The sequence below is a fragment of the Schistocerca piceifrons genome, chromosome X, assembly GCF_021461385.2.
Source record: "Schistocerca piceifrons isolate TAMUIC-IGC-003096 chromosome X, iqSchPice1.1, whole genome shotgun sequence".
NCBI lineage: Eukaryota > Metazoa > Arthropoda > Insecta > Orthoptera > Acrididae > Schistocerca > Schistocerca piceifrons.
Window position 1 is genome coordinate 783,098,448 of NC_060149.1, and position 24,684 is coordinate 783,123,131.

At 37.9% G+C, this 24,684-nt stretch overlaps 1 protein-coding gene across 2 annotated transcripts in view; it reads left to right on the plus strand.

Annotated features, from left to right (window-relative positions):
* Positions 1-24,684, plus strand: part of LOC124721104 (serine-rich adhesin for platelets-like) — a 481,067-nt gene that overhangs the window by 420,504 nt on the left and 35,879 nt on the right. For both annotated transcript variants that reach the window (XM_047245921.1, XM_047245922.1), the window contains exons 15-17: positions 5,031-5,348; positions 9,671-11,135; positions 22,709-22,841. In XM_047245921.1, the coding sequence (XP_047101877.1) occupies positions 5,031-5,348; positions 9,671-11,135; positions 22,709-22,841 (1,916 nt within the window). The remainder of the gene's footprint in view (positions 1-5,030; positions 5,349-9,670; positions 11,136-22,708; positions 22,842-24,684) is intronic.

The following is a 24,684-nucleotide window of genomic DNA, read 5'->3' on the forward strand; positions in this document are numbered from 1 at the left end:
CCAGAAGCAACTGAGACACCTGCAGAATGCACCAGATGGTGACCTTTTGGTGGGCCACTAACATCCAGATCCACTCTTTGACAATGATAAGCTAGGATGCCATCAAATGAGCCAGGATGCATGCATGAGCACCACTTTATTGTGGTATCTACGATACCTGACACAGTGGACAGTGCTAAGCATGTGCTAATACATTGCTTACAGATAGTGCATGAGTGTCTTAAGTGTTTTCATCAGTGGTAAGCAACAAGCTGACCACTGAGTCAATCATTAACATTGTCTTCTCCTTCAAAGAACTGTTCAACTTCCTTGACTGCATTATCTTCTGCTTAACGATAGCAATTGTATTCCTGTTACCAGTTGAGTGATGTTGATGCCATTATGATGAACAATGAATTAACTCTGTTTGTCACCATCCCCTTAAGCATCACTTTGAAGTTTACCATTGTTCACTTATTCAGTATTCTGGGTGCCATTTCGTACCTTTGTTCAATAAAGGACCGAGGAAATAGCTTTATCACAAACTGCTTTACATGATTATGAACATTGTTACATTTCTATTTATTTTGGATGACACTTAAATATTCTAATCACTTTGAGACATAATGAATTATTATTTAAGTGAAAATGTAAATAACATGAAGTTATTGCAGTCAGTAACTCGATGAAACATTCAACTCAACAACTGACCTAACTTTCATGTACCACAAATCTAACTCTTTCTTTATTTAAAAAAATGCAGGGATCAGTCTTCTGGTAGCTGTAGAAAACTGTGAACTGTCAAGTGACTTTTTCCAGACACCCCAAATTTCCCAGTACACTTAATATACAGAAAGCAAATTATCCCTAACTCTGATTTCTACTGTATTCCACAACAATACTTATTTATTTCAGTCACTGAATTCATTCAAGATTAGTTTAAGTGGAACAGATGAACTGTACAACCAAATAGTACAAGTGATAAACACTAATCATAATGATGTGAATTTATTTCATGCTTTTATCAGTATTGACAAGTATCAACAAGCTTTGCAGAGTCCCATTATATTTAAGCCTTCATTTGGGTTAACACCTCCTTCCTTAATCATTTTGTTATGTTAAATCACCTTTGGTGTCTTCTGGTTAAAGCAGTCAAGGTCCCCTATTCCTCCCAAGCTCAAACTTGTTCCTGCAGGTGACATTGTAGTTGACTTATTACCTATTATGAATGATGTGTAATGAGCCAGCTGCATAAGTGCACCACCCTTTGCCACAATATCAGAATTAATACAGTAGAGAATTGTTTTTAACTAAATCAGTCTGGTAACTCATCTTTATTGGGGAAGGTGACATAAGAGAACGGAAGTAGAGTACGTGGAGGCAGCAACCCTCCCCCATGATGAATGAGATGTTGAACTCTGAAAAATGATAAGACACTAATATCATGCATTTTACATGTTAACACATGATTTCCTTGTGAAAGCAATGAACTGTGATCATGTATTGAAATGTGACAGGGTGTTGTAGTAATTCTTTCATTACTGCCCACAACTCTCCACTACTCTGAGACCGCTAAGTAAACTTTAATTGTGTAGTATGCTTTATTTATGAAGAATGTTTTAGCTGCCTTTTTAAACAGATTTATTTTAGTAATATTTTTCATTTCCTTTCACAATTTATTATACAATTCTGTTACCAGGTAGAAAATGCTGTTTTGCATTTTTGGTTTAGTTTTTCTGTGTAAATGTAAGTCCAAACTGGGTCTTCTTATCTGATTGTGTACATAACTGTTTGTGAAGTACTTAGTAATGTTTTCCCTGATATGCATTACAGATTGATAGATGTACATCCTTGGTGCAGTAAGTATGCCAAATTCTTTAAATAGCTCCTTATAAAGAGCTATTTAAAGAATTCGGCTACTACTTCTAGTTCTTATTCTTATGATCCTTTCCACAGTTTAAGAACAGTGTCCATGTTATACGACATTGGTGCCCAGAAAAAAATCTCTTAGCTAAGAATTGAGTGCACATAGGCATAGTATGTCACCACAAAACTAATGCTAAGAAACCTAAGATCATAATGTGCCAGTGACATTCTTTTTGTCAGTATCTTGTGCTTGTTACAAAGACCATAGATTCATCATCTATGGTTGACATGACAAGGTTGGTCCCCTCTTTATGCTTATGTGCATATTGTTTGTTTTCTTTAAGTTCAACATTAATTTATTACATATAGTCCAATTCTGAGAGTTTCATTTGCATTCTCTAACAGGAGGTCTGATGTCTTATCAATGACCATAATGTTGGTGTCATCTGCAAAGAGAACTTTTTCTCTGCTTCACATACTGTGTGGAAAGTCACTAACATACACTTTATGATCAAAAGTGTCTGGACACCTGGCTGAAAATGACTTACAAGTTCGTGGCACCCTCCATCAGCAATGCTGGAATTCAGTCTGGTGTTGGCCCACACTTAGCCTTGATGACAGCTTCCACTCTTGCAAGCATACATTCAATCAGGTGCTGGAAGGCTTCTTGGGGAATGGCAGCCCATTCTTTATGGAGTGCCACACTAAGGAGAGGTATTGATGTCAGTTGGTGAGGCCTGGCACGAAGTCGGCGTTCCAAAACATTCCAAAGGTGTTCTATAGGATTCAGGTCAGGACTCTGTGTAGGCCAGTCCATTACAGGGATGTTATTGTCATGTAACCACTCCACCATGGGCCATGCATTATGAACAGGAGCTCAATCATGTTGAAAGATGCAGTCGCCACACCCGAAGTGCACTTCAACAGGGGGAAGCAGAAGGTGCTTCAAACATCAATGTAGGCCTGTGCTGTGATAGTGCCATGCAAAACAACAAGGAGTGCAAGCCCCCTCCATGAAAATCATGATCACACCATAACACCAACATCTCCGAATTTTTCTGTTGGCACTACACACGCTGGCATATGACTTTCACCCGGCATTCGCCATACCCTCACCCCATTGGATCGCCACATTGTGTACCATGATTCGTCACTCCACACAACATTTTTCCACTGTTCAATCATCCAATGTTTACGCTCCTTACATGAAGTGACACATTGTTTGTGATTTACTGGTGTGATGTGTGGCTTATGAGCAGCTGTTCGACCATGAAATCCAAGTTTTCTCACCTCCCACCTAACTGTCATAGCACTTGCAGTGGATCTAGATGCAGTTTGGAATTCCTGTGTGATGGTCTGGATAAATGTCTGCCTATTACACATTGCGACCCTCTTCAGCTGTTGGTGGTCTCTGTCAGTCAACAGATGAAGTCGGCCTGTACGCTTTTGTGCTGTATGGATCCATTCATGTTTCCGCTTCACTATCACATTAGAAACAGTGGACCTAGGTATGTTTAGGAGTGTGAAAATCTCATGTACGGACGTATGACACAATTGACACCCAATCACCTGACCATGATTGAAGTCCGTGAGTTCTGTGGAGTGCCCCATTCTGCTCTGTCACGATGTCTAATGACTACTGAGGTCACTGATATGGAGTATCTGGCAGTCGGTGGCAGCACAATGCACCTAATATGAAAGACATGTTTTTGGTGGTGTCCAGATACTTTTGAACACATAGTGTATATACATTAAGAACAGTACTCGATAAAATATACAACTCTGAGGAACACCTATGTTTATGTGTTTTTTGTAGACAATTACTTTACTAAAAAATTTGGTGTCAGCAGATATATGGACCATCTCCACCTTTTGCACTTTGTTTTCCCTTCTGCACCCCATTTCCCAGATAAGATTGGAACCACTCATTCTGCTGTTCATGTTATACCTAGCACGTCTAGCTTCCTTAGTACTATTTTATGATCAACAGAGTCAAAAGCCTTGAAACAGTCTACAAATATGCCTGTAGCACAGTCACTTTTGTGAAGAGCTTCAAGTACAATTTTTGTGAACTCACTAATGGGCAATATTGCACTTCTTCCACATCTGGAAACCAAACTATGAGTAATTAAAAAGTTTGTATTTATTTATGTAATGTATTGGTCTCTCTTGCGATTATTTCAATTATTTTTGAGAATGAAGATAATAGTGAAACTGACCAGTAGTTTTCAGTGCTTTCCACACGACCTTCTTTAGTAATGGCACATCTCGTGCATACTTTAGGTACTCTGGGAAAATAATCTGAAATAAGGGACTCATTTATTATGTTTGTTGGTGGGGCTTGTATACTGTCTATGCATGCCATCGGAACAGAGACAGTAACCTCATCTATGCCTATTGACTTCTTATTTTTGGTATTGGATTGACTTCCTGACTTCAAGCTCTGTTGTGTGGAAGCATCACTGTGCTTGCTGCATGAGTCACTGTGTGTGCTACATGTGTTTTAGGAAGATTTTGCTGCAGCTTCTCTGCAATACCAGAGAAATAATAATTTCCAAACTTTGCTAATTTCTAAGGGCATTCTGTTGTTCTCCCATCTTTGATTTGTATGTTACTTTGCTTGTGGCTCCCTTTTCCATTTTTTTTGTTTTTGTTTTGTAACATTCCATATTACCTTACTTTCATTTTCTACATTTTTTTTCTGCAAGCAGTATCCTCCTGTATAATTTTTCATACCAGTGATAGCAATCTAGGAACCACGGATTAGTTTAGTGATTTGGTAAAGAACTGAGAAATTTAAGTCTCTGAGAGGACTTTCTAATACCTGTTGGGGCTGGTTTAAGGCCCAAGCAACACAATCTGCTGCTTTGGTCACAAAGCTGAGAGGGGTACCAGAGGTGCCACATCTGTAAGATTTCTATACAGGACATATCACAATTAGTAGTGGCTGCTTTGGGTACCATGCTGAGAGGGGTTCACATATTGGCCCTGAATACCTGCAGTTATCCATCTGCTTTCCTTAGGTGCTGCTGTAGAAAAAGCAGCTCCAATACCATTATCAGATGATCCATAGATGAATAAATAAATATAAAGTTATTATTTACTTTCGCTCACAGGCACTTATCTTATTTGAGTGTTTATTCTGTTCTGTGACTAAAGTCTAAATATATATGTATATATTACAGGCCTTCTACAAGAGAACCGTTGCTAGAGGAATCAGTTGAAGATGATGATAAGAAGATTTTAAGCAGTAGTGAAGAAGATGATGGTCTGGAAGAAGATGAGGAGTACATTGATGAGGATGAAACACCAGAAGTAAAGTCTGATGTGAAAGTGCCTTTCAAAGAGTACATTACGATACAAAGAAGTCGGCCAGTCACAGCCCCCACAGATGATACAGAGCAGTCAGGCTACCAACAGCCAAGCTCGGGTGTGCAAGAATATTCGTCACCTCAGAGAACTAGATTGACAACTACACCTATTACAGAAAGTAGCTCTCCAAGGTATTTACTTGGTCACTAATCTTTCATCCATATTAACATTAATGTCTACAGCTTTCCTGACACCTTGATTTTCCCCTTACAGATATACCATATGTATAAAGTCAAAGTTTAAGTGCAGTAAACAAGGCTGGGTAGATTGACTCTTCAAAAAGGCAAGGAGATGTCTCATATGGTGTGGTAATTATGGTCAAGTGCCTCTAATAGTTTGCAGCATGCTTTTTTGGCATATTCATTGCTCCCAATTATTTTCTGGAACTCTGAGGTCAGCAAAGCAGTGGGATTATCCTGTATTGTGCCTCTCTGTCTCAGTACTGGAGATGTGATGCAGCTGGCAATGTTCTACTCCTGAAGCTCTACAAATCCAATGTTTTTATAGAATAGCTCAGTTACAGCACAGTTTCTAGGCAGCTGATGTGTTAGTTCCCCATGTCTCAACCACTATATTTGACTTCTGTTATTCTATGACTTAGCATCTGTCCAGTAATTTGGTAATGATATTCATATATTGCTGCTCTGTCCAATTTGATGACCATTTACATTAAATAAAACTTTTTTTTACTTTCCTTTACACTTCTTTATACAGGGCTATTACAAATGATTGAAGCGATTTCATAAATTCACTGTAGCTCCATTCATTGACATATGGTCACGACACACTACAGATACATAGAAAAACTCATAAAGTTTTGTTCGGCTGAAGCCGCACTTCAGGTTTCTGCCGCCAGAGCGCTCAAGAGCGCAGTGAGACAAAATGGCGACAGGAGCCGAGAAAGCGTATGTTGTGCTTGAAATGCACTCACATCAGTCAGTCATAACAGTGCAACGACACTTCAGGACGAAGTTCAACAAAGATCCACCAACTGCTAACTCCATTTGGCGATGGTATGTGCAGTTTAAAGCTTCTGGATGCCTCTGTAAGGGGAAATCAACGGGTCGGCCTGCAGTGAGCGAAGAAACGGTTGAACGCGTGCGGGCAAGTTTCACGCGTAACCCGCGGAAGTCGACGAATAAAGCAAGCAGGGAGATAAACGTACCACAGCCGACGGTCAACAGGATGGTGCTCCACCGCACTTCCATCATGATGTTCGGCATTTCTTAAACAGGAGATTGGAAAACCGATGGATCGGTCGTGGTGGAGATCATGATCAGCAATTCATGTCATGGCCTCCACGCTCTCCCGACTTAACCCCATGCGATTTCTTTCTGTGGGGTTATGTGGAAGATTCAGTGTTTAAACCTCCTCTACCAAGAAACGTGCCAGAACTGCGAGCTCGCATCAACGATGCTTTCGAACTCATTGATGGGGCCATGCTGTGCCGAGTGTGGGAGGAACTTGATTATCGGCTTGATGTCTGCCGAATCACTAAAGGGGCACATATCGAACATTTGTGAATGCCTAAAAAAACTTTTTGAGTTTTTGTATGTGTGTGCAAAGCACTGTGAAAATATCTCAAATAATAAAGTTATTGTAGAGCTGTGAAATTGCTTCAATCATTTGTAATAACCCTGTATATTGTCTGACATAAACCATTTGTGACAGTGGTCCTGCCATGTGCAGTCCAAGCAACATTCATTATTCATTGTTTTACATTGGTGTTAATACCAATAAATTTTCTATCAAAATTATTAGCGACGTTAGACTGTTTTTGAATCCAAAACTGTATCACCTGATGACTGCAAAGGCTGAACCTGAGCAATTGCTTCACTCATTATGGACTTCAGCTCTTTCCTTGATACTAATTTATGGGCAAAGTATAGCTTGGAGTTCTCTCTCCAAAACCTCAAACATTTCCTTCATCCTGATCATTGCTGACCTAATTCTATATTTTCTCATAAAAATTTTTAGTTCAATGTTTAAAGTATACCTTATCATTTTTTCTCACTTCTCTTGCCTAGTTTCTTTTACCACATTCCATGACTCTTTCATGTACCTGCTCCCTTAATTAATTATCTCAGCTTACCTGCAACCTTTCCATTGCCCAGTCTATGTTTCTGCTATAACTTTACCTAATTTCCTTTTCTCACCTATATGTGGACTTTTCAGTAGCTTTCTGTTTTCTTTCCTGCATCATTTAACATCTTGTGGTCCGACCATCACCATCTCAATCATAATTTATTTGATTCTTTTCTGCTTCGCACTGCTATAACTTCCTTGATTGCTGTGTGGTTCTTTAGTGGATACAGGAGCAAGGAACCGATGCTCTTCACAAACAGAGAATCAGATATTAATTTATTCTACATCCAATATTAAATAGTGAAAATAATACATAAATATTAAATAGTAAAAATATTACATAACTTTGTTGCGTAGTTGCAGTGTCAGTTCCAAACAGTAGCTTTGAATGTTGAAATATATACAGATACAAAAGATTTACAAATCTATCACTCTTCAAAACAATTTCTATTCAGAATATATCAAGCCCTGGCCACTATGAAAGTCTGTAAATGTTATTCAACTGGCAAACATACAATATGTGGCTTAGTGCATAAAAGTTCGAACTCAAGTACTCTCACCACTGGAGCTCCAGAGAGGGAATGCTGGCATCTCATTGATAGTGGCATAATCATTCATGACAGTGCCCTCATTCTGTGGTGGCAGCTGTAGGAAATGGGGTGGGATAACTGGTGGTGTGCATATTTGAAAGTGCGGCCAAATGGATGGTGTCCAATACTGCACACATGTTGAAGGTTGTATTTTTCTTCAGAACTGACAGTGTGCCCTTTCCATCACTGCTAATTTCATCTTTCAACTTGTGGTGTATGTTAGTTTTTTTTAAAAAAAACCTTCCTTCATTTCAAGGGATGTTGGTCCTGGTGATTTAATGTTAAAGGATGTGCCTGGAAACTGAGAGACTGTGGGATTAAATCATGGTTGGACCACAGACATTTTCAGCTTGGCTTTATTCTAACCTTACCTCAATGAACTGTAGGTCCCCTTTCCCTGGCTAGATAGTTAGGGTATTTTAGGGGCCAGTACATTGACACAATGAAGTCCAGTTCAAAGACTTGAACCTGACTTGAGCCACACAAAATTTAAAAAAAAAAATATAGAGTTCATGGCTAGATTCATTAACTCAGTAGTATTAAAGGAAGAGGTTATTCAGCACTTTTATATATTGATTGTTGTTGTCTGAAATTTGGCGACAATCATTAGAAAGAGAGTGTTGCAACAGACTGCAACAGATACCATGAGAAGAAGGATACATTCATTCAAATGCACTTGGCTGAGATGGCAAAATCTTTTATGCAGCACTCATGTTGCATTATTGAAGATAATGAACTACATGTCACACTAGATGCTGACACTTCGTTTTTCACTATAATGGCAGGAATGTTAAGCCAATAAAAGGAATTCTAAACCTTTTAGTTATTTTTAAAAGATAACAATTACTTTACTGTGCTTAAAGTATATTTGTATATTTGAATTCAGTTGTTACTTACAATTTTTGCAAGTCAGAAAACAACAACAAAATATGAAAAAATATTACAAAATTATTCAGGTAATTATCATTCAGTGGAGCTTCATGCTGTTGAGCACAACTTGCTTGATTTCAATGGCTGCTTCACAACTTGTGCCATCTGAATGCTTCCCCTAGCACCAGATTTTCCAAAATATGTGGAGAGGTGTTACACACATAACAGTTCCTTTGTTTCTGTAATCCTGCTGGCTTCATTCTCTGCTATCCCCTGCATCCACACCCTCAACCTAACAGTCTCTCCTTTGTCTGTTCCATCTCCCCCACCCAATCAACTCCACATTGCCATCATGATTGTACACTGCACAAATTCACCTGCACCCTTGTGTCATATTCCTGTGCCGCGCACATGCTGCTGCCTCCCTCCGACTTGTCAGCCACCCTTCCCAAACCCTCTTTCCTCCCTCTTTTCTCCCTTCACCCACTCTACCTGACGCAATCCAGGTACATGTTTCAAGATACTGTCCTCAGTCATGACGTAGTCTGTGTGTGTGTGTGTGTGTGTGTGTGTGTGTGTGCGCGTGCGCACACGATTGTGTGTATGGCATGCACAAAAAAGGATTAATCCAAAAGCCTATGAAGTTTCTATTCTATTTTGTGTACCTGTTGATCACTAAACACCTCCACTACTTGGTAAGTTGCCACCTTCACTCCTAAATTAGATACAGTCTGTTAGAAATTTTCATGTGTTTCCTTTTATTATTTTTATTGTTTCTCAGAATTCCTGTCTTTTTGTCAGGATACTGTTTATATCAGCAACTGTGTGCCTTTTTTTACTTTATGTGTGAAACATTACATGTATAAAAATTTCAGTTTTGATACTTACACAGTACTTAAAATTTTCAGATATGTCACCATCAGTAGAGTCAGATCTACCACAGAATCGAACACAATCAATTTTGAAGATGGGAGTAACAGGGATATTAGCTCTCTTCTGAATTCAGATGATAGCACAGCTGCTGGAAGACTTGAGCAAATACAGTCAAACGTTCAGACTACAACACCTTTTACACCACCAAATACAGCTTCTGATGAGCTCAAAGTGCAAAATAGACAGAATTATTTCCAGCATTCCACAAAACGTGCTAATATTCTGACAGCCTCAAGCCCAGCTATATTTGAGTCAGCCGAGCAAACCACCAAGATTGCTGAAGAGGATGGCAACATCCCTGTTAGTTCAGATAATCCAGTAAGTGCTTTTAGTGCAACAGTTTCCAGTACAGAAGAGTCAACTACAAAATCATTCAGGCAGTTTAAAGTGAGGCCCACTGTGGTTACGACAACCCTTGTCCCAGACACTTCTTCAGAAACTACAACAAGGACGAGGATCAGACCTGGCTCAGATAGGAGGAGATTTCGTCCCAAAGCTGAAACTACAACGAGTTCTTCAGAGTCATCAATAGAGTCCACTGAGACAGTGAAGGGCCAACAAAGAAGGTTTCAACTGAAGACAGAAGCGACCACAGTTTCTGAGGCTACAGAGAAACCTAGACCTAGATTTCGTCCTAAGTCTGAAACTACGACAGGTGCTCCAACCACAGAAAATAGGAGGAGACCACAAAATATCTCAGAAACAGGCACTGAAGAAAATTCAGACACACTAAGAAGTTCACAAAGTAAAACAGAAATTTCTGAAGAAGGTGTGACAGAAAGATTGAGACGATTCCGTCCCAGAACTGAATCTTCTCGCGAGACTGAAGTAGATGCAGATGTGGCTCAGGGGAGCACAACTACTGAACAGCTGACATCTGTCCCTGGAGGAGCACTGAAGCCCAAGTTGTCAAGCTCACAAGCTACTGCTGCCACGGAGTCACTAGGGCTAGGTGTTACTTCAGCAAATACTGCAGAAACGTCAAAAAAGAGAGAGAACAATAACATTTTACAAGATGATGAATCTCTGTCATCATCATCATTATCATCATCGTCATCGTCTACCATAAAAACTACTAGTCCTATAACTGCAGATGAAGAAAGTACTGAAAGGTCTGCAGAACATGAAGTCATATCAACATCTCATATTTCGACAGAGAAAGTAATGACTATACCAGGCACAAAAGACCCAGCAACAGATTACTCCTCTAGGTACAGAGATTTCAGTACAGTCCCTCCTACAGATCTGCTGTCAACCTTACAGTATTCAACAGTGGATGAAAAGGAACCTGTTCTCAGTACTTCGCAACACTTACTGCAGACTGGAATAGCGGAAGTTACTTCTAGCCAAGCTTTTAGTACTACTGAGACAGTTTCAGAATACTCCAGGAGCACTAGTGATAGAGGAAGTGACACAGAAAAAACATCAGTTCCAGCTTCAGTAAGTATAGCTCTGAATGGTCAATTTCTTTTCAATAAAAGTAGTTTGGAGTTTTTAATATATAATGCTTTGTTATAATGATAGTCAGATTGATGTCGTATAGTAATATAAACTGAATACAAACTTAAGAAGTTACAGTATGCTGCAACTGAGATATGTTGCAAAGATAAGGTACCTATCTGTGTGTGTTGTTTCCTAATTACATCTCTGTGTGTTCCATAACTTTTATGTAAGGAATGAAAGTCAGTGTCATACCGAAATTCAGCTCAAAGTTGCTTTTTCCTACATGGTTCTACAGAATCCTGAATGCTGTAATTCTGTCTGAAATGTAGGGGCATGTGGGAGAGGAGATTTATGGTGAGGGGGAGGGGAGGACAAAGATGACGCGAGAAGTATTCATCACATCCTGGGAAGTCTCAGGCTGCACTTGAACTTTTGACCGTCTCACAGTCTAGTGACATTTGTTGATACTTCCTCCATGACAGATCTTATCAGTGTAACTTATTCTTACAATCACAATTACATTTCAGTCTAATTCCCTATGTTTCATTTGATTTATCAGCATTTTGTTCCTACTTAATTTTGTTGTTTCATCTGAATGTTCACAACTTGCTTTTGAACTGATTAAATGTGGTAATCTAGTTTATGAACAGAGATCAAAATGTTCATCTACAACCCATAAATATTTACATATAACAGAGCATACTCTCTTAACATGTAGGCTACTTAAGCAGAAAATATTCTACCTGAAAACAATCTTGTTGTCCAAATTGAAATTTTGGTGACTGTAACTTACCATCATCATCATCATCATCATCATCATCATCTTCATTTCAAGGATTAGGCTGTTGCCTGTTTGGAACTCAATAACAAAATTATTTTCATCTTTTTTGAGTCCTTCCAATATCTCCTTCCTCACTTGGCTTGTTGTTCAAGATCTTGTGGGGAATTCTGTGACTGGCATTCTCATGAGCTGTTGTCTCCAATCTTCATGATACTTTTGAATTTTTTCATTCATATTGAAAATATTTAATTCTGCTCTAATATCTTCATTTTTGATCATGTCTCTACTTCATCTTTCAAAGGAACATCATCTCTGCTTTTAGAATTTTATTTTATTGTTTTTTCTTTGTGGTAACCCAGGAACCACCATCATTTTATAGAATTTCGTGATGGTCTGTTTTTGTACTTTATGGCCCAATCGTGTGCTAATGGTATCACAGACAGCTTGAAAGTTGTGTGTCTGGTTTGAGCGCTTTAATGAAGTCCAGAGCTGTGCTGGTAGTAGCATAGCTACTGGCAGGGTCACCCAAGCTGAAGTGGTCTTGACTGAGGAGCCAGACAGAGAGTGTCCCAAAACATAGGACCAACCAAGGTGGCACAGTGGTTAGCATATTGGGCTCACAATTGGGAGGACAATGGTTAAAACCCGTGTCCAGCCATCCTGATGTAGCTTTTCAGTGATTTCCCTAAATTGCTTCCAAAAAATGGCAGGATGGTTCCTTTGAAAGGACAGGGCTGACTTCATTCCCTAATCTGGTGGGACCAATGACTTCGCTACTAGGTCCCCTTCTCCAAATCAACCAACCACCCAAAAAGTAAGGCAGGGAGGGCTCTAGAGGTGTGGTGAAGCCACCTTCCCTAAAGGAGATGCCCCAATAGAAAATCAGGCAGGCCGCGATGCCTAGACTGGACCATAATAGTACAGAAAATTGAATTGCGTGGGGCACAGGTCATAGACACCATTAGCGTTCAATAAAACAATCTTGTCAATCATATTTCCAAACAGACTACTGCTGCTTGTCAAACATGAACACTGTCTTCTCAGGTACTCATATGTAGCAGGTATAGACTTGTACATCTACTGTCAATCTTTTTGCAGTAAAGTAGAGGATCCACAAATCATTTCACAGGAACTAACAGTGCCACATACAGAAATAATTAATTGGTAACAATGATACACGTAAAGAATATAGATCACAAAATGATGAAATTTTTGTGAGGTTATTAAGCTTATCAGACTGTTTGTATTTAGCCTGCTGGCTACTGGTTTTGGTACACAGTACCATCCTCAGGCCATCCTATGATCGAAAACTTCCAGTACCTACTTAGAACAATAATGCAAGAGAAATTTACAAAATATATTCTCACTGTGATAGCAAAACATATAGATAGCACATTATTCCTGACATACACTCATCATGCTTGCTTCCCTCTGGATGCTCAATTTCTTTTCGATAAAAATAATTTTGTGTTTTTAATATATAATGCAGTTATTATGTTGATGGCCAGATCTGTGTTTTATAATGATATAAACCAAATACAAATGGTAAATGTAAACATGGAGACAAGGATTTGCTACTTTGCTTTTGACATTTTATTAAATGGGAACTATTTTATTCTTAGTTTTGTTATATAATTTTTTAGTTTCATAACTTATGTTATTTTTTATATATCTTTTACATTGTGTGGCAGAATTTGCATTGACCTTTACTTTTACTATTTGGCACACTTACTTGAGAAGCAAGCATTATGACTGCATGCCAGAGGTAATGGGGTAGGCATACATTTTAAGATTGTGCTGTGTATCATATGTTGCTATCCTAATGAAAAAATATTTTGTAAATTTCTCTTGGATTATTATTCAAACTATGTACTGGAACATTTTGGTCCTGGGATGGCTTGAAGATGGTACTATGTACTGAAACCAGTAACCAGTAGGCAGTAGGCTAAATACAAAATTGCGACTACAGACTAAAGCATATATATATTTCTTATCAGAATGTGATGTATTATGAAGCTGGAATGGCACAGCTAATTTTTCATCAAATGTGTTATACATATTATGTTCAGCAAATTATTTATAAATTGCCACATTGAAATGTTCTACTTGCTGTTCTGTATGAAACCAAATAACACAGAGTGAAGAATAATATTGTGCCTTTGCCATATGTAAATTCTTATTGCAAGTTAGTTCAAATAAAACTGGGAAACTGGAGTGTTACTGTGTACCAGGAGCAGAATGTAATGCTGGTTCCTAGTTTGTATGAGTGAAAGTCAGACATTTCTTTCTACTCCCACCTCCTTTCTCCTCTCATTATTTGGCAGTAAAATTATAAACCAACCTGACCCTGGTAATTTAGGTTTAAAAATTCACCATCTAAGTAAAATGATTGTTGTATCAGGTTGTCTTTCAATTTTCAACCCCCCCTCCACCCTCTTCCTCACCCGCCAGAAGGAGGAAGGGAAGAATAGACCAAAAAAACTTTAAGTGACACCCTGCAAAAAAATTAGCTAAAGTAATCAAGAAATATTATTTTACAATATATAGAGATCTAAATGCAAGCATTGGTTATCAGCCAATACCGTAAGTTGTTAACACTTTTGGAGAACAAGGAATTTATGATAATGGATGAGAGCTGAGGCAGTTTGCCACATACAATCAGTTAAAAACAGGCAACTCATTCTTCAGGAAAACTGATTCATATAAATATATGTGGTCAGCTCAAGGCTTAAAATTCTTAAGAAGTAACTTTATTACGAATTCAAAATGAGAAATCAAATACAATATGTAAGAGTTTACAGGGAAATAGACATAGGTCTACATTCAGATCATTTTGTGCTAGTAGGAATTAAAACATCAATAATAAATGGGAAAAATTCTATAAAAAGGGACCCAATTCTTCAGAAGAAATATTCAAAGTATATTTATTGTTGGAGAAAAGAATCAGAAAACTTTACCAACATAGATTACAGCAATATCTACTAAGCACTCTCACAGCTTATCATACAGAGACTGATTTGAATAACATTAAAGGCTGTGTACAAAACCAGCCTTTCATGCAGTTGGAAGAAAGAATAAATTGATGGTGGCCAGTTATCATGTGCTAGTGTGCTACAGTGCACTGTAAGTATCACACTAAAATTATGCCATTTTTTATGTGTGCCATAAATTGCACTAAAATTACACAATTTCTCCTTGAATGTGAGCTGGTATACAAATAAAATGGACAGAAAAATGTTTTGTAACTATCTCTGCGATATCTAGAACCCATTGTCAAGTGCTGACATGACGATCAGCCACACTACGATCAGCTCTGGGAAGGGATGCAGCTATTTTTGACTGTGCATTTTCTGATGTGATGTCACCATTCCAGCTCTATGAGTGCTATATTAATCACACCACCAGGCAGTATTTTTCTTTGAAACTGTGTGTAACAAGTTATGCAAGCATAGAGTATGAGAGATTGTTGAGGAGCAGTTGACATAATGGTACCAGGCCAAGAGGTCATGCACACTGACTGGCAGTTTGCTGGCTCGGGTTAATTCTGTCTACTAACCGCAATTTTTAAAAAATTTAATTTTATTCCTCAAAATATTAAATGATTAATTATAACATTTAAATGTATTTAGACTGTACAATTTATGTATGTAAAATTAATGTATTCAACTTAGTTATGGTTATTACCCTTGTAAGTTAGAAGGGTAGTAACAAGAGAGAGTGTATGAGGAAATTTAGTGTAAAAGTATGAGGTCTATTCAAAAAATTACAGAACTTTGTCCACAGAATTTTTCTACCCTTACCTTTTACTTATTGTGCATGGTCTCCTTTGAAATATACTCTCCTCCACAATTAATACACTGCTCCCAATACCATTTCCACTTCTAGAAGCAGTCTCGGTATGCCTTTTGCTGGATCATGTGAAGTACCATCTGCAAATTTTCTTTTACCTTGTCTATTACTTCAGATCTCCATCCTTTCCATGGGGTTTTCAACTTTGGAAATAAAAAAAGAGTCTGCAGGGGCCAGGTCTGGAGAGTACGGAGAATGCGGCAGCACAGTGATTTCACTTTTTGTGCGATAGTCACACACCAACAGTGATGAATATGTGGGTGCCTTATTGTGATGCAAGAGCCATGAATTATCTTGCCACATTTCAGACTATTTCCTTCTCACATTTTCTTGAAGGCATCGCAATGTGTTCCAATATAACTGCTCATTAACAGTTTATTCCTGTGACATGAATTCATGATGAACTAATCCTTCAAAGTCAAAGAAAACTATCAGCATGGCTTTGACATTTGACCTGACCTGATGACCATTGTTTGATCTTGAAGAACCTTATCCCAACCCATTGTGAAGACTGAACCTTGGTCTTAACATCATAGACCCACATCTCATCACCAGTTATGATTCTCTTAAGGAACATCTCTTTCTAATTTGCATAATCACAAAGCTCTTCATGGATTGTGAGGTGAAGGTCTCTCTGGTCTTGACTCATGAGCCATGGGATGAACTTGGTGGCAACACGATGCATTCCAAGATACTGTGTCAGGATTTCATGACATGATCCAACTGAAATGTTACATTCTTCTGCAATCTCTTGGACAATCAGTCTGTGATTGGCATGCACAGTTTCGTTGAGGTTCCTGACATGAGCATCATCAGTAACAGTAGAAGGGTGTCCTGAGTGAGGATCATCTTTAACTTCTGTCTGGCCATTTTTAAACCATGTGAACATTTGTAACACGAAGTACATTTTAAGCACTCATCACCATAGGTTTTCGTCATCATTTGGTGTGTCTCTGTAAAGGTTTTCTTGAGTTTCACACAAAATTAAAAGGAGAAGCATTGCTCCTCTAACTGTGCCATATCAAAATTTGTAAACTTTACGACACAAGGTTCTACTCAATACAGCAGTGAAACATAACTAACAAACATACAACAATGAAATTTCCGGCAGTTACACATTACGCATGCAAACCACATTCCACTCCAACACACCATTGGCATGAAATTACAAATGTCCCAGAATTTTTTGGACAGATCTCATCACCCTTTTCCACCAGATCTTTGTAGGAGGAAGTGAGAATTAAAAAGCAGGTAGATCTGCTCCAAATGTAAATCTAATAACAGGAAGATGTGGGATGAGGCTCACCAATTTGCCTCAAACCATGTGAGTAGGAGGAGACAGATAGCCCTTTTAGGTTGGTAGAATATTTCCACTGACTGTGCCATAAAATGCTCTGTAATGATTTACACACAGAGTATGAGGGATTTTTGAGAAGCAATTTACATATTGGCTTGGTAGCACTGTGGTCAGGTGCACCGACTTGCAGTTCATCGGCTTGAGTTCGATTCTGGTTGCAACCATAGCTTTTTTTTTTTCATTTTACTTTATTCCTTGTAACGTTAAATTATTAGTTATAAAATTTGAATTTGTTTAAACAGTTCAATATATATACATAAAATTAATATATTCAATTTAGTTACAATTACTACTCTTGTAAATCAAAAGGCTATAGTCCACCACATTGTCGCACATCGGTAAAATATTGCATGAGCTGCCACTAAAAGAAAATAACAAGAATATGGATATTTAGAACATGGAATTCAGAGATAGAGGAAGCCATGAAAGAAAAAAAAAGCATCAGCTTGTACTACAAACACAACCAAAGAAATGGAGCAGTGTTACAAAAATAAGAAAAATTATATGAAACAAGCACACCAATATTCTTGGGATTAATTGATTACAAACAGTGAAGAGAAAGGCAGAATTTTATGAATAAAATGTTGAAAAACTTAAATCAATCAGAAAGGGACAATGTTAGAATCAGTGTAATCAATAAATAAGAATGGATAAAACATTATAAAAACTATGGCATAACAAAACTGCTGCAAGAAACAGGGAATATGTGACTCCATGATACAATAAGACATTGAATCAAAAAATGTTACATGAGCTGCAACAGTTTTAAAATGTCTAAAAAGCATATGGCTCAGATGGAATATATATTGAACTTATTAAGTATGGAGGGATGTTGTATGAGTTAAGGTGTGGTGTCGATAGGTCGTATCGACCGTGATTAACACCATCTTTGGACTCTTATTGCTCTGCTGAGCCTCCATGTTAGTTTTTAATTCTGTTCTGTGTCTCAAGTGGTGTACATGTTTATGACTAACCGTGAAATATATCTCTATGTGGAATTTAATAAGGATATTTATTGCATCCGGCTGATAATCGTATCCTGTTCCCATAAAGGCTTTTACATTTATTCAATGAATGTTGGTGAAGTTATGAAGTCCCTGATGGTTGGAAGACTACAGAGGTAATTTCTGCTTTTAAGAAAGGATTAAGGAGTGTATGTGACCGTTACAGAGATATACGTCCTTTAAATGCAGTTTATAAAGTTTACACAAAAATGTTTGGTAATTGCATGAGAGTAACAGGAGATGTATTCCTGCAAAAAGAGCATACTCAATTTAGAAAGGGACACACCCCAAATGATAGTATTTTCAGCATTCTAGAAGTCAAGAAAAATGACAAGAAGCCATTCTAAGAAGGAAGAAGTAAGGAGGATTAGGGTTTAACATCCTGTAGATATCGAGGTCATTAGAGTGCACCAGTCTATAAACACATGTTGCTTTTAGTTATTTGGAGAAAGCTTTTGACTCAGTCATTAGAACCAGACTGTGGACAATAACAGAAGAAAGAGACAGTCGTAAACTTATATAAAGGTTCCAAAATAATCATAAACAACAGAAGAGATAATGTAAATCAAGGCATCAGACAAGGGAGTAGCTTCTCAATGGCATTCTTTAACAACTATATTGAAGAGCTCATAAAAAAATTTAAGAATGAAGCATATGAAGCTATCATCTGAACTCTATGCTATACGCAGATGATGTAGTCTTAATACAGAAATGAAACAAAATTACAAAATTTGGTGTGTCAGTGTAGACAAGTGTAATGTGCTGTGAATACATAGAAAGAAAGATCCTTTATCATTTAGCTACAATAAGGCAGGTCAGCAACTGGAAGCAGTTAATTCCATAAATTATCTGGGATTAGGCATTAGGAGTGATTTAAAATGGAATGACCATTTCCGTTGGTAAAGCAGATGCCAGACTGAGATTCATTAGAAGAATCCTAAGGAAATGCAAGCCGAAAACAAAGGAAGTAGGTTACAGTACACTTGTTTGTCCACTGCTTGAATACTGCTCACCAGTGTGGGATCCATACCAGATAGGGTCAATAGAAGAGATAGAGAAGATCCAACGGAGAGCAGCATGCTTCGTTACAGGATCATTTAGTAATTTCGAAAGCATTACGGAGATGATAGATAAACTCCAGTGGAAGACTCTGCAAGAGAGATGCTCAGTAGCTCGGTACGAGCTTTTGTTGAAGTTTCAAGAACATACCTTCACCAAGGAGTCAAGCAGTATATTGCTCCCTCCAATGTATATCTCGCGAAGAGACCATGAGGATAAAATCAGAGAGATTAGAGCCCACACAGAGACATACCGCGAATCTTTCTTTCCACCAACAATACGGGACTGGAATAGAAGGGAGGACCGATAGAGGTACTCAAAGTACCCTCCGCCACACACCGTCAGGTGGCTTGCGGAGTGTGGATGCAGATGTAGACGTAGATTATACAAACTGGGAAGGCAATGCTACATCCTGAATGTATCCACCATTAAAACTAAAGTTACAGCTCACTGTGGAAAACTAGTCCAGTTAAAAATTGTTATTGAAGATGGAGCACTGGAACTAGTCTCCTGTTTTAGATATTTAGCATGAAATATTAACTTAAATAACCATCATGTTGTACAGAATAAAATTGATATATTTCAGCATACATGTGGAACTACATATAAAATATTAAAGAACAACTTGAGGAAAGACTCAAAATTAAGTTTTAAAAAACAGTGACGGTCCCTGTCATGCTTTATGGCAGTGAATCTTTCTTTCTTTTTCTTTCTTTTTTTTTAAAAAAAAATGACAATAACACACATTCCGTTGAAATGAAACTTTTAAAATTTTTCCATGGTTACTTCTTACAAGAAATGAGAATATATGAGAGGAATTAGAAATGTTTTACTCAAATGACAAAGTGGAAGAATATAGGGAGAAACAGAGGCAAAACATTAAATGTATGGAACAAGATAGAATTGCTGTCGATGCAAATGCAAGCCCCCAGGAAATAGAAATGTTGAAAGATTGAGAAAAAGATCGTTTTAAAAATGTGAAGTCAGAACAGGCATATTGTGTAAGCCTTGAAGTAATGAAGAAGAAGAAAAAATTTGATCTTTGAAGGACAAGGATTTTGTTAAGTGGAGCTGTACGGGTAATACATTATGAGTTTCGTACAACATGACTTTTGATTACTGTTGTTAGAGCACTGAAAACTTTTATGTCCAACTAATTTACTCTTTTCTACACAAGAGTGAAGTTTTTTTTCCCATTGCTGTGCAAGTCCTCTTTTGAACCCTCTATGCCAACCACTGGTAAGAGAAGTTGCAATGAAGCTGGTGTCATCAAAGATTAAAGTAATTTATTTCTGAGATGCTTATAAGACAGGAACTGTTCCATAAGATTCCATGATAGTGCACTATGTAATTGGATAGCTAAAAAATCTGCTTACCAAGTGGTGGCACAAGAACCCACATATAAAAGGTATTACATATACAAGCTTTCAGAGCCAGTGGCTCCTTCATGATTGTACACTGTATGACGTGATGATACATTGATGGCAAAATGTGTCTGCAAATAGTGCACAGTGCAGACTGGGAATGAAACATGCTTGCAGACAATTGAATCAGTCTCTCACTTCATTGTCTGTCAGAGTTCTCCAAAGCTTCCCAAAGATGCACTTCTTCCCAGTTCCATTGGCAGTGTTGAGGTAGTCCGAATATCAGACAATTTGTTAAAATAACCAGTGTACATCCCTGTATCTGACAATGTGGCTTCTTTCAAACTGCACATAGCTACTCAGAAGATTGGATGCATATTTGCTACGTGCTGTGAGCTTTCGTGTAGATTATCATATGTTAGGGTATTTAATACCTTCTCATCTTCTGTCACAAATTTGGAGAAACATAGCTGGCCCTATAAGTCATTAAATGCAGAATCACCACTTGAGTGTAATCGTAGACTCAAGAACCTATATAAATGCATGTTGACTTTTCTATTTCTGTTTCTCAGTTTGCTCACAGCTTTAATATTTATTTATTTATTTACTGTGAGTGAGTCTGTGTGATATACTTTTAGGTTTTTTGTAAGTGTAGATAACTATTACCCAAAAGAAGGGGCAATCTATATTTTTTACAAGCATATTATTTGATCAGTCAGTATGATCTTAAATTGACTTATTAGAATCCCAGTCACAAAGTGTCCTGTCAGAAGGCATCACTTTAAATGTGAACATTTTTGGTTAATCAACACTGTGACTATTGTTGATACTGATTGGAACAACAAGTTTATCATTACTAGTCATCAGTTATTTACTTCCACAACATGTTTTGGAGGTGTGAACCCCATCATCACATGGATTTATGTAGTTTAATGTGGCATGTGTGTGTTGTGTTACAATTCGGGGTAACCTGTGGCACTGTCTCCAGTGATCACTGCCTCATTTTCCTGTCATATTACATCACAAACACCATCACACTGTGTGCTCACATGCCCTTTTTATGTCGTGTTAATGGGACATACAACATCACACATGGCGGTGGTGTATGTGATGTAACATAACAAGAAAGGGAACCTGTGATCACAGGAGATACCCCCACAGATTAACTCAAAGCTGTAATGCAACAAATACATGCCATATTAATCAACATAAATCTACTTACTGGTGCAGGTTTACATGCACTATGAAAGTAAATAAGTATTGACTGGTAACAGCAAAGTTATTGTTTCATTTGAGAAGGCATCACATTCATGAATTTTTATAGGAGAATATTAGCTTCTGGATTCCAAATCCAAGTATGCCTATTATCATACTGCATGTTACACCATGTCTTATTTGTGAAGGGAACAGTTATCCACAGATATGCTTTTGATCTTGCACAATAAGCTACTCACTGCAAACATTCCCTCATGTCATGAGTAGTAAGTGGTTTAGGTGTTCCTAGTATTCTCACATATATACCACCTTCATGAAGCCTTTCGTACACAGTACCATTGATGTAGCCTTTGCAGTGACTGTTATAGGGCAGGCCATGAATAGAATAATGCATGTTGTGGCCCTCCACTGTCAGTGGCTGAACCTTCTGTATGTTATATGGTTGCCACATTCTATGAGCATCAAGAGGACAAAAATGTAGCAAACTGAACACTTGTGCCAGAATTTTTTTCTTTGTATTTGCTAGTGTTGCAGTTTTTATTTTTCTAATTTATGGAAAACAGTGTTTATTTCCCTGTGGTTAGTGAACTCAGTACACACTGAATCATTCTAGGAAGGGGAGATTAATTGAACAAATATTGTAGCAAAATAGAAAAGTTTATATTATAAACATCTTAAAAAAAGTCAGTATGGTTTTCTGTGTAAGTAATATAAGTTGTTTCCCATATTCCTTCTAATAAATGTGCTGCCTCAGAATCTAAAATGTAATCATACTTCATGTGGCCATTTCTTTTATGTGTATAACAATTTCTTTGTAATTAATATTCTCATTGTTAGATTACAGCTACTAACTTCATGAAGTTCACATACTTATTAAGATTTAATGATGCTAAATGGATTAAACAACATGCAGTATGAACACAACACCTTAACTGTTTTAGAAATCAACTGCTGATCCAATTACAACACCACAACGTGCTACAGGAAGACGCCGAGGCACCCCCAAAGTAGTTCGTAGACGTAAATTTGGTTCTGGTGGTCGTAATGCTACAACTCCTGCAGCCTTGGAAAATGGTAACTACAGTGCAACAAAAATAGTTGATTCATACTGCCCTTCTATCAAGATAACCAGTTTTATAAAATTAAACAAGATGACAAAGATATGTCTGTAAAATATATAGGGTGTAATGTGTAAGAGCAAAATGAAAACAACCATAGGAGGGGTGATCATAAAGTTTTAATTATCACCTTAAAATAGTTATGCAGAGGTTTTTTCTGAGTAAATGTCTACAGTTCTGATATACTTTAAAAAACCCATGCCACAGAACTGTAGCACATCACTAGGGGAGGCAAAACAAACTTGCACAGCCGACTGATGAAGTGGAGTGTGAACTAAGAGTTGTCATTAAGTTTTACTTTTCACCTTGAAACGCTAAAGTTCTTCAAGGTGACTATACTCACTCTGAAGAGGAACACTGTAAAGATGACTGGAACATCGGCTCTGTACAGGTACAGGTGGGTCTTGGTCCAGATGAATGATGATGTGGGCATCTGAAGGAGTTGTTTTGTAAATAAAATAGTTATATAAACTCCATTTTCTATATTCTGGTGTACAGAATATAACGGGTCATGCTCAAGTCAGAATGACAGACCATTAGCCACTCAAGGAGGTCCTGGAATGGTCTAGGTTTAAAGTCAAAATTAAGTGAGAACAATTGGAAAGAGAGGAGTTTGTGCACGTCATGTCTAGCTGGAAGCTGGAGCAAAAGAGTCTCCCTTCTTGGACTGACACTGCAGCAGTGTCGTACAGCCAACACATGATTTCTCTCCCATGTTCCTCATTGGGTGTTCGAAAGTGGTGCAAGTGAACTTGTTGATCAGTGCACTTTATGGGAATAAAAAACATCTGATGAAATGGTGATCTTACATGGCCACAATGTTGTGTGATTCTGTTTGAATCTTGTGACCACTGAGTAAATCCTAGGATGTTTTTGTCTTGTGTTAAATCAGTAAATGGATTGAAGTCATTTGTTCAGCATTCTGTGACCATAATGGCCCTGAAATGGAATATGACACAGAAAAGGCCAAAATACTAAACATCTTATTCTGAAGCTGTTTCACAGAGGTGTATCACACTGTAGTTCCTCCTTTAAATTGTCACACAAACAACAAAATTACAGATATTGAAATAAGTGACCAAGGGATAGAAAAGGAACTGAAATTGCTCAACAGAGGAAAATCCACTGGACATGATGATATACCAATTCGATTCTACATAGTGTCTGTGAAAGAATTTGCCCCTCCCCTAGTAGACTTTAAGTCTGTAGACATTCCCATTTTAAAGAAGGGGCATCAAACAGACACACAGAGCTATACATCTGTATCTCTTATGTTGGTCTGTTTTGGAACACGTTTTGTTCCCATGTAATATGACATTTCAGGATACTGAAAATCTCTTTTGTCGGAATCAGCATCGGTTCAGAAAACAATGATCCTGTGAAACCCAGTTCACTCTGCTCAGTCATGAGACCCAGAAAGCAGTAGATACAGGTGCACAGAGGGATGCCGTGTTCCTTGACTTCCAGAAGGTGTTCAGCACAGTTTGGCACTGCCGCCTAATGAACAAGATATGCAGAATATCAGACCAACTGTGTGATGGCTTATAGGGCTTCTAGGAAACAGAAAACACCATGTCATTCTCAACAGAGAGAAATCTTACAACATAAAAGTAACTTTGGGCTTACTCCAAGGGAGTCTTATAGGACCATTACTTTTCAAATTATATGTAAATGACCTAGTGGATAACATTAGAAGTTCCATGAGGTTTTTCACGAATCATGCTGTTGCATACAGAGAAGTTTCTGTGCTGGTGGATTGTGGTGAAATGCAAGAAGACCTGCAGGTGATTGATACTTGA